This window comes from Sinocyclocheilus anshuiensis, unplaced genomic scaffold, assembly GCF_001515605.1.
Source record: "Sinocyclocheilus anshuiensis isolate Anshui unplaced genomic scaffold, SAMN03320099.WGS_v1.1 scaffold1416, whole genome shotgun sequence".
NCBI classification, from domain to species: Eukaryota; Metazoa; Chordata; class Actinopteri; order Cypriniformes; family Cyprinidae; genus Sinocyclocheilus; species Sinocyclocheilus anshuiensis.
In genome coordinates, this window is record NW_015544203.1 from 142,993 (window position 1) to 154,714 (window position 11,722).

The window sequence follows — 11,722 nt, forward strand, 5'->3', positions numbered from 1 at the left end:
TCTTATAGGCTACACAGACAAAACAGTCGGAGATGCGTTTATGCATTTTTTTTCTATTTTACGCATTAGAAGTAAATCAAGACTTCACAAGTTCTCTTGTAAAATAAAACAAATAAAAAAACAACATGTAAAAAAATGTATACAGAAAGTGAGTAAAGAACTCTCAACATTAGGCTACTAAAAAGGTCAGTTTAATCTCACAAAAACTCCCGTTAATAAAAAATCTAACTACACTGCATCTTTGTTGTTTATGATGAATTCGGTGCTTTTATTATTATTGCAGCTTAGATGTTCAAACAGCTGCAGTACTCCGACTTTGCCACAAGGAGAAGTGCGTACACCTGCTCAGACCCCGACGTGACGGTAAGTACTTTTCCACGTCAAAGACGTTTTTATAAATATGAACATTGCCGTGGATTTTAGCGTACGCACACTCTAAGATCAAATCTGTGCGTACACACATTTTATAAATGAGGCCCCAGGATATGCTTATGCTCTCTGAACCATGGCAAATATGAAATGACTTCATGGAACATGACCCTCTCCCCCAATGTCACATTGTTTACATAAGTAATGTTTCAAATCATTAGCCTAGCCCCACTACATTTAATGCTGTTGTTAGCACTCGACCTGTGTCTTCCTCTCATTCCTCTCAAAACACTCCTGAGCTCCGAATAATCAAAGCAATGTCAACATCTTACACAGCTATACAAAACCTGGTCTTCACTCTCTGATTTACTCTAACCATATTCTACATTGCAGAAGTGCCCCACATTTACAACAGCTAGAAAGAGCAAACTTTCTTTTTTCTTTTTCCAGTCTAAATTTTGTCTATTGCATATAGTACTAAATGTCTGTTTACACCACATCAGCTGCCCCTAAATGTCATAAATCACAAAGCAATGACAAGATTTTCTGCATTAAAACTATCTACACTAAGCCACTGAACAGTCAGCCAATATGAGCCAATATAAAACGCTTCTGTGCTTACCAAATCAGACAATTTGTGCAGTCTTGTTAGCAAACCACACACTGGCTTCAAGTGCCACATCTGAGGTATGAGTGTGTGCAATTTATGTGGTAGAGTAAAATAGGAATGACTCTTCAATTAAAGGCCCGTTCACATGAGGGACGATAGCTATAAAGATAACGAAAAAGATATAGTTCTAAAAATCGTTGTCAATATTAAAGAATAGCAGAGTTCACACCACATCTATAACGATAAAGGCATAGAGAAACTATATAATTGGCATCATTTTCAGAATGATTTTTTTTTCCAGCTGATGAACGATACGAACACTGACAGCCAATCAGAATCAATCCTGCTATAACGAGCTCCTGAATTTAAAGCGGCAGATGAGTGTGCGCTCAGAATAAACAGACGATATCGTCCGCTGGTGTGGACGCTAATATCTTTATAGTTATCGTTCTTGGTGTGAACGGGGCTTAAGTCTAATAACATAGACCTTAAATCTGTTCATCATATAAAGTAGGGCTGCACGATTAATTGAATGCGATTGTCATGCACATCTCGTCAGTAAAGCCGGTTCTGTAATCAGTAGTAAATCTCCATCACCTGCTTTCAGATGGCGCAGCATTTACTACACAGAGCCGTAGTTCACTGACAAGCTACACCAAAAAAATTGCAGACGATATAATCGTACGATTATGAAATTGAAGAAATCGTTCAAGATAATGACAGCTGTTTGCGTAGCTTCTCCGTGAGCTACGGCTCTGTGTTGTAAATGCTGCTCCATCTGAAAGCATGTGAAAATACCGCATTTAATAACATATTTTTACTCCAAACACACTTCATAATGTCAGTCGAGTGTTTGAAGTAAATCCTTCTGTGAGATGATGTGGCTTCTGACACAGAATAAGGCACGCAACATATTTCATAACATTCTAAGCAGCGATAAAGGCTATGTCGATTAGCATTGCATTATAGATATACTTTATTATAATGAAAGTTATAATAATAAGAACTCAGATAAATCATATATTGTCGTAGTCGTGTGTTTATTAGTTGAATCAATGAAAGCAGTTAAATCTTCTGTTTATCCAGCTGCAGCGATAGGCATTTTCTGGATTTCTTCTGCGAGGCATATCTGGAGTTTCTCTGGCCTTCGGATGGAGATTTACTGCTGATCACAGAACCATGCTTCACTGAAAGATATGCATGACAATCACAGCTTCTGTCTAATCGCGATTGCGATTTCCTTTCGATTTATCGTGCAACCCTTTCCTCAGAAAACTTGGATTAAATTGCTTAATCCATATGATTTTTTAATTATGTCATTATGAACTTTTGAAGCATCAAAGGTTTGGTCGAATAAACTTTTTAAAGGAGTGACAGAAATCTCTCAGGTTTCATTAAAAATATCTTAATTTTGTGTTTTGCAGATGAACAAAATTCTGATGACATGAGGTGTGTTAATGGCTGAACCGTTTTAATGCGGACCCAAATTATGCCTAATATGTTTTAGGGACAATTTCATTGTTGCCAGCTGGAAAGTTTAAAACTATTTTACAGGTGTAATCAAGAAGGCAAGCGGTCCCAGAACAAAAAGTTTCAGTTAGAGGGCTGGAGACAGGGTGAAAATGGTCATTATTACTTTTTTTTTAACAAAATTCTTCACAAAAATAAATGAGTCTCAAGGAATATAATCATTGAAATTGCATGACATTAACATCTATTAACAAAATACTCACACTAGGCACCATATGTAGTAAAAACATATAAATGCAATGTTACAATGTAGCGATTTATAATATTAAAAGAGAGCTATCTGCATGTTCATTCATGTTTATTTTCTGCATGAATAAAATCTTCACCTGTTTTCCCTCCTTTGTCTCCACGCTCTCCTTTCTCTCCTTTCTGTCCTCTTTCTCCTTTCACACCTGCAGATGAAGCAAAGAGTCATGTGTTTACTGGTCAGTACAATTCTTCACAATTTATTCTTTTGTAATCAGTGGAATAAAGAAAATTATACAGGTTTGGAACAACATAAGGGTGAATAAATAATAATCTTTTAAAACTATAAATGGGTCATGGGGAACCAAATCGTCCTCAAAGTTCTGATGTGCAGTAGAATGCACTATGAACTTAAAAGTCACAACTACCAGTTCTGTATTACAAACACAAATGTTATGTTTATCTAAAGTAGGGCTGTCAATAGATCAAATTTTTTTGATCAGATTAATCACACCCTTTTTCTGTGATTAATCGCGATTACTCGCACACTTCATGAAATTAAGCATAGACCATTTATCTTGTTTCAAATGTTTATTTTGTCATCATTTGCTATATACAGCAAAGTAAACCAAAAGATTGAAGGGTGATTCTCAAAAATCTGTATTTTCTGCAAGCTTTTCTCAGGATAAATGTAGATGTCTTTCCAAAAAAGAACACTTAGAAACTCCAAAAGGACACCAAAGAACCAAATGATATAAGGAGCCCATATAAGCACATATGAAAAAAAAAAAAAATCAGAATTTTATAGTATGTGCACAGTGCAACAGCAAAGAGCTTTTTTACATTTTAGAGAAGCCAAGTTGCGATACTGAACAGGACCACATGCCAAAAAATCCCTAAATCAACCGCCTGCTGGCTGCATATATCTACTACAGTACACGGATCAAAGTACACATGACAAATCAAAACATTCGTGAATGTGTGTGGAAACAACGTGAATGTACGTAAATGTCTGTGCCTGCGCATAAATACAATGTGTGATCAGTGCGTCAAGAGCTCATACACGCATTATTATAACGGACTCACGCATGCTTACTGTACTGCATGACTCCTATAGGCCACCGCAGTCGTCTTTACCTTGATTGCAGTCTTCATCCATCAAAACTTTACTAGCGAGACTGGTTATCCAGTCGAGAAAGCGTAGTTTGCGTCTCATCTGGCCATACAGCGGTGGGATGTGTTGACAATCCGTTCAGTCTGTGCTTCACACAAGTGTGTGACGTGTGAGGGTTCGCGTTCTTCAGAGACAATCACAGAATATGACAGAGCTCGTGTTTTAAAGCCAAACACGCTGGAATGAATAATTCACTGAAAACGCAACGCGAGTCTCTGTTCTCTCTGCAATCTCTGATGTAATCAGCCTGGTTTCCTTTATATTAGCGCTGTTTTGGACCGATTGTTTGAATGCATTCACTTACTGGATCATTGGACTGAAAACTTTGCCGGAGTTTAGCGGCTTAAAATTATCTAATCGCAAGCAGAGAAGCAACAGTAATTTTGCGTTAACTGCGTTAAATAATTTTAACGCGTTAAGGATTGTAAAATTAATTGCATGCGTTAACGCGTTAACGTTGACAGCCCTAATCTAAAGTAATTTTTGCTTATTAGTATGTTTGAGTTGGATCATTAAGTGTGAACAGCAAAGACACTGGTTAATAAAATGTGAATTAAATACATAAAGGATATTTGTGTTTTTTAACAAGTTTAATTACTGCAGGTTTGCATCATATTCTGAGTTTGCATTTCACTGTTTTTATTTATTTTGAAGAATACCAAATCTGTTTTTGTGCAGTGAGATGAGTAAACGCATGTTGACATTTAGTCTAGAACTACAGTGAGATCATGTTCACACAGCGCAAACAACCCCTCTGCACTTACTCCTGATTTCTCTCAACATGAGGACAGGAGAGCTGTCAGTCAATACATGGAAAACAAGGGAACTGGCGTTACTTATTTGAAAAAGTAACTCAGATATTTTCTTGCAAATTAAAAATATGTTACTTTAATAGTTCCTTGAAAAAAAGTAATCTGAAAAAAATACTCTGTAATCTAGCGAAATACCCTGTTAAATTCACTTCGGAGTCCAATTACGGTCAAAGAGAATGCACCTTATGATTATCACTTCAGGAAGCAAAACAAATAAGCTGACTACACTGAATCTCTTATTTACATCATGTTTACACGAGCATGCAGATCTCAGTGATCTCTGAACGAAAAGTTTGTTTTGAGATGATTTGAGCTGGTTCTGACAAACTTAAACACATCTGATTAGCCTTTGCGTTCATGAGCTCAACAGACATCTCTATGATTGGTTACAATACTCAACCCCTGCAAAAACATGGTGTGAATGGAAACCTTTGATATTCCTCTGAGCATGGAGTCGTTACTCTGTAGCCTACTATAGATGATGGCTGCTATTGTCACATTTCTACAATTTCAGTAATGACTTGGTAACAAATAAGAAATACATTCATCGTAAAACTTATTCTGAAACACACAAAAATAATCGAAAAACGTTCCTAAATTATTTCAAAGTATGTTCAAACTTTACTGGCACTGATAGCCTCAAGGGCAGTGTGCACAACTGCGCCACTCGAGTTCGATTCCCTTCGTCATTCCCGTCTCTCCCTCTCTGCTCAATGCTTTCCTGTCTCATCTGTACTTAATATATAATCTAATATTACATTGGACTTAATCCAGTGTAATAATTCTTTGCAATTTGGTTGCAAATGACAATGAAAACTGAATCTGAAAGGGCAAGTGGCTCTATTTAAGCGATTAAAAATGATCAATACTATATATGTCAGTCGTTCACGACCACAGAGCTCACTCTGCTGGGCTGTACTAGGCAGCAGCATGTTTGGCCAAATCGCACTGATCTTTCCCAGCTGTTTGTCTCACGCTGTGAAAACATGATGCATCTATTGCAGCCGACCACAGCCAAGCGCGGTCACATGTCTTGTGAGGCCCGAGATCGCAGCGAATGTTTGTGAGGATGATTCTATTACAAAAACAAGGTTCTGAGTCCAATAACATGAGAATGAGGCAATGAAAATAGGAGGAACGGGTGGATTGTTTTGGTGGAAGTTGGGGATGAAGAGCGATTGGGGGATGGTGTGGTGTTCTGGAGAACATTAGGGGAAATCATTACATGTTTTGGAAGGTGTTAAAGGAGCAGCGCATGTTCAGAGAATGAGATCAGTGGGTTGGAGTTTTAGCTCGGAGTGAATCTGAAATACAGAGTGAAATAGAAACAAAGAAGTTAGTAAAGTCTGAAGTCAAAGCTGAGATAGAAGCCCAAAACCTCATACCCTGTCCAAACCAAGCTTCCAGTGAAAACTTCTGTGCGACTTGACACAATATGAAATCAGGACAACAGAGTTTGAAACTACAAGAACGCACACAGTCCCCCTTCTCTTCTTACTATCCTGGGCTGTGTTTCCCAAAAGTATTGTAACTCTAAGCAGATCGTAGAACCATTGCCACCAATGGTTTCTACGATCAACTTAGCTTACGATTCTTTTGAGAAACACAGCCCAGATTTGTGATGCAAAAACGGCAAACAGAGAAGAGTGTCAGTCAAACTTTACACTTTTAGGAGCCCCCTAAAAGGAAATGGAAGATGCCACAGAAACGTATTTTTTTATTACACAGTCCTGGTATAACTGGGGATGATGTCACATTGGGCTGGAGAAACATTTCATGTTGAGTAGGAGAGCACTAGGCTACCTCAAACAAAGAGAGAGGGTGAGAAGTTTAAAGGCAAATACGCCTTTAAACTTATTCGAGATTCGAAGTATTTGATTTGAAGAGATTTGAAGTATTCGAGATACTTCAAGCGAAATCGAAGAACGAACTCATATGACGTCATTTCAAACAAAATCCGGACAAAAAAAATAAAAAATAACTAAAGCACGCAGCACATATTTACCTATTAATTTAAGCGTTGCTTTCATCAGAGTGGGTAGCGTCGGGATCTTCGTTAACAGTATACCGCTGCTCACGTATTTCATTTTACCCCTAAACGAAGAACGATAAGGAATTTCGTTTTGAGTATATCGGGGCCTTAAAGACACATTTGTGTGTCCCCAGGTATATATATATATATATATATACATATATGTGTGTGTGTGTGTGTGTGTGTGTGTGTGTGTTTACAGGTTTAACTGCTTATGAGGTCCAAAATGTCCTGACTGTTCATCAATATTCTCACTGATATAGTAAACACTGACTAGAGAGCTCATTAGTTAAAAAGGCTTATAAACTGATCAAATCATGTTTCTATTTAAATCTAGTGTTTTGCACAGGTTTCTGTGAGGAGTAGGTTTAGGTATCGGTTTAGGACATAGAAAATATCATTTACCGCATACAAAAAAAGAAAATCTATGAAACGAAATCATAAATAGTCAAATTCTGGGGTGTGTGTGTATGTGTGTTAACATAAAGGTCTAACCTTTGGGTCCCTCAGGCCCAATATCTCCTTTTTCTCCATTGTGTCCATCCTGACCACTTTGTCCTGCCAGTCCATGAGGACCCTGAATGCCCTTTTCTCCTGCCAAGCCTGACAAAGAAATAAATTCATGATATATACCCCCAAATGCTCTTAAACAATACATATAACTTTATTTGAATCAAGATGAGCTGTTGGGCTGTGTTCATACATGTGAATGTTCATATTCAGCCCTATTCGGACAGTGATTGTTTCTCATGTTTCTCATGTGAAAATAAATTTACATGGCACCTCGGTAATAAAACTCATGGATTTATTCACAGTGGAGAAGCGAGTTCTGTGATCCTATGAACCCGGGAACGCATGATTGTCTGCTGTAAATAAAATGAATTTTATTTACAAATGTATTCTTATTATTGTGTAAAATGTATTAAAATATGTATTCATATTATTCCAAGCATATTTCATAATATATAATCCTATCTATTATTTATTTAAATCGCCTGTTTAAAAATAGGAAAATAGACGCGCTATAGTTGTATATAATTATACATGATATATATCTGTTTATACTACACATTTTAAAATTGTATTGCATACCTGCTGCTGCCATTTACATGGCACCTCGGTAATAAAACTCATGGATTTATTCACAGTGGAGAAGCGAGTTCTGTGATCCTATGAACCCGGGAACGCATGATTGTCTGCTGTAAATAAAATGAATTTTATTTACAAATGTATTCTTATTATTGTGTAAAATGTATTAAAATATGTATTCATATTATTCCAAGCATATTTCATAATATATAATCCTATCTATTATTTATTTAAATCGCCTGTTTAAAAATAGGAAAATAGACGCGCTATAGTTGTATATAATTATACATTATATAGTTATGTATTTAACTGTATATAATACATATTTTAAAATTGTATTGCATACCTGCTGCTGCCATTATAAAGACCCATTTCAAATGTTTACGTGCTTTTCTTCTCTTTCTGCTCCCACTCGCTGCGGTGGAGCAGTTATGAAGTATTGTTCTTGTAAATGCATGCAAATTACAGCAAAGTACAACAGTTGAATTTTTAATCGATTTCTTCTCTTAAAATCAAAGATGTGGATTCAGATGACAATAAAATCACCAACTACCCCCTGTAAATAGTGAAAATAACAATTACCGTCCGAATAGTGCTATAGACTGTGAATGAGCAAAAGGCGAAGAGGTATCACTGAAGGAGTAGCTATAGTATCACTGCTCAGTCAGTTGCTGGTAATGTGTTTTGGCTGTGCTAGACCTCTTATTCCTGTCAGACCAGGAAGTCCGGCTGGTCCCAGGGGCCCCACATCACCTTTCTCACCCTTTGGTCCTGGTGGTCCTAAAAAGCAGATAAACAACATTTAAGAACTGAACACAAAATTGAAAAACGTTTAATTACAGGCTAGATTCACCTAACAACAGATTTCTTTATTATGACCTAGACTAGCAGACTCTGTTCCTTTTGTTTAGTCTTATTTGTACAATCCAGAACACATGTTTACACAGCTCTTTGGAGTGAGTGTGTGAGTGTGTGTGTGTGTGTAAGTGTGTGTATGTGTTTGGAGTATCAATGGAAGGAGGTCTTCTGTGGAGACCTTTGAGTAAAATGACTTTTACTCAGTTCTTTAAAAATGATGTGTTGTTTCTTTTTTTAATGCTACATTACTCTCTCCTATCATTATAAGTATTCCATTCACAAGTTGATTTCCCCCAGAACTGTTACTCTGTGATGCTTTCAAATGTTTGTTTGAGCATCACAAGCAGCCCCGACACAGGAACACTGACTCAACCAATTGACCAATCGGTAAGCCCCTCCCCTCGAACGCAGATGAGCCAATGGCAGTCGAGTATCAGTTGCATGGGGAGCGGAACTCGGACATCTGTAGGTTTCAGCGCCATAGAGAAACATTGGAAGATCCGAAGCTCGCATCGTTTTGATGGGGTTTATGCTTCAAAAATGGGAAAACGATGTGCCTGGGGGTCTTTGTAACAGTAATTCCAGGTATCCTGAGAGGATGGGCAATATAATTTATTTTATTCCATTTCCTAAATCCAAACAAAACAGAGCAAAATGTCCCTAAGCATTCAACCCCAATCCCAATGAAGATGAAAACGTTCATTTTCTGTTTGTCATACTCTCATTAAGTTACAATTTTCATCTGCTCAAGCAGAAAGTTAATGTCATCTTGTGCTTCAGCAAGGTATCTCTGGCTAAAACTAGCAAACGTTAAAGTTAGTAAGTCCATGCTAAAGTACAAACCTAAATAGCGGACTGTTCTCGTGTCTTGTACAGTGTAGGTCAAAAACACAGGTCTACATTTCAGTGCATCTCCATATTAAACTAGTTAAATGTACATTAATTTAATCGTACCCTGCGATACATGAACAGTGTTGATCCTGCATGTTGTTATCCGCGATCGTGACGACCATAACATGATGCTTCTCCCGTTTGCATTGTGATCTGTAAACCCTCGCTTCGAGTTACCCACCATATTTATTTTAAAATATTTTATATATCCCTCCATGGCGTATTTAATTCCCACTTGAATGGTGGCCCTTCTGTGTTCAAAATTGTTCAAAAACAGTAACTAAGGTGGACGGGGCTTACCAATAGGTCATCTGTGTGAGTTTGGGGCAGAACTATTTGTTTGCCTAACCAATGGCAAAATGGAAAATTGTCACAGCAAAATCCTCAGTGTTAAATCAACACTGCTCAGTGTTTATATGTTCACAGCGTAAAAGTAACAGTAAAGTAATACTGCAGTTAATTAAAGTAGGTTCAATCTACAAGTGATGACTGACTATTAGTAATGAAACCTGCTGCTAACGAGTAGAGTCACTGAAGAAACGAGTAGAACAGAAAAAAGAGCAGACGCCACTACAATTACAAGTGACTTGCAGCAACACAGCTGGAAATCAACTGCCAGTAAAATAAATCTCTCAGTAACTTATGTGAGGACGCTTGGAAGAACTCTAAAAAAGCATGACCTGTTTCACTTTTTAAAAGCGAATTTACACAAAGACAATTTCGAGAGGAAAAGCTCTATTAATGAGTGGTTGATGTTTTATTAAAAGTAACTGATCAGCATTCCCTATGATTGGACACTTGGAATATGCCAATAATAATAGTAATTATAATAATAATAATAAAACATTATTAATTATTATTTAAATGATTAATTAAAATGTATTATTATTATTATTAAATTAGTTGCTTTATAGTGTTTCTAGAAAACACATTGACTTGTATTATGGCAGATTACAGTACAGATTGCATTATAGCTGGTTTGTAAGAGGTTGTTTTATCCATTTTCATTGAGTTTTGTTGCATGTACACCAATTTAACCTGCAGTTACCGCAAACCATCGCTCTAACATCTTATGTATAAGAACTGCCATCAACACTCATCATCAACAACAGCATTTTCACATAAAACTGAAACATCTCTGAGCATTACAAAACAAGTTAGAGAAAGCATACACCAAATCACATTAAACCCAGAAAGTAAGACTGTATAATTGATTTGTGCCGCTGTGCATGCAGGTAGCCATAGTTGAATTTTGTACAATGCGGGCACCCAGAATGCATTGCAGCATCAATCTTCCTTTTCTTCCTTTACAATAACAGCCTATGATTGGACACTTGGAATATGCCAATAATAATAGTAATTATAATAATAATAAAACATTATTAATTATTATTTAAATGATTAATTAAAATGTATTATTATTATTATTATTAAATTAGTTGCTTTATAGTGTTTCTAGAAAACACATTGACTTGTATTATGGCAGATTACAGTACAGATTGCATTATAGCTGGTTTGTAAGAGGTTGTTTTATCCATTTTCATTGAGTTTTGTTGCATGTACACCAATTTAACCTGCAGTTACCGCAAACCATCGCTCTAACATCTTATGTATAAGAACTGCCATCAACACTCATCATCAACAACAGCATTTTCACATAAAACTGAAACATCTCTGAGCATTACAAAACAAGTTAGAGAAAGCATACACCAAATCACATTAAACCCAGAAAGTAAGACTGTATAATTGATTTGTGCCGCTGTGCATGCAGGTAGCCATAGTTGAATTTTGTACAATGCGGGCACCCAGAATGCATTGCAGCATCAATCTTCCTTTTCTTCCTTTACAATAACACAAACCAGCATGATTCCTAGAAACACTCATGCATTGGCTAGATAATGAATTAAATACACATACAATAACTAAATTAATTTAATTAATATTAACATAAAATAAATAAATGAATGTCACTGGACCTAAGTTCCACTCCTCATGTACTGTATATTACACACTGTGTTTGTCACACATCACACACTGATTGTGGAAGCTTAGAATAGGATATTTTATGATAAATCCCTCGATTTCCACAACAAAAAATACCAAAAGCACACCGCCTGGTGAATCCTCAGGGCAGTCATGAATGTTTCCCATACAATCAAATACTGCTGAAC

The 11,722-nt window shown here is 36.7% G+C and overlaps 1 protein-coding gene across 1 annotated transcript in view; it reads right to left on the reverse strand.

The window, feature by feature from the left end:
- The window catches only part of scara5 (scavenger receptor class A, member 5 (putative)), a 23,855-nt gene that overhangs the window by 9,678 nt on the left and 2,455 nt on the right, over nucleotides 1–11,722 (reverse strand). Inside the window, exons 2-4 of the mRNA XM_016497398.1 lie at nucleotides 8,502–8,582; nucleotides 7,209–7,316; nucleotides 2,836–2,901 (exon numbers count right to left, since the gene is read on the reverse strand). Of these exons, the coding sequence (XP_016352884.1) occupies nucleotides 2,836–2,901; nucleotides 7,209–7,316; nucleotides 8,502–8,582 (255 nt within the window). The remainder of the gene's footprint in view (nucleotides 1–2,835; nucleotides 2,902–7,208; nucleotides 7,317–8,501; nucleotides 8,583–11,722) is intronic.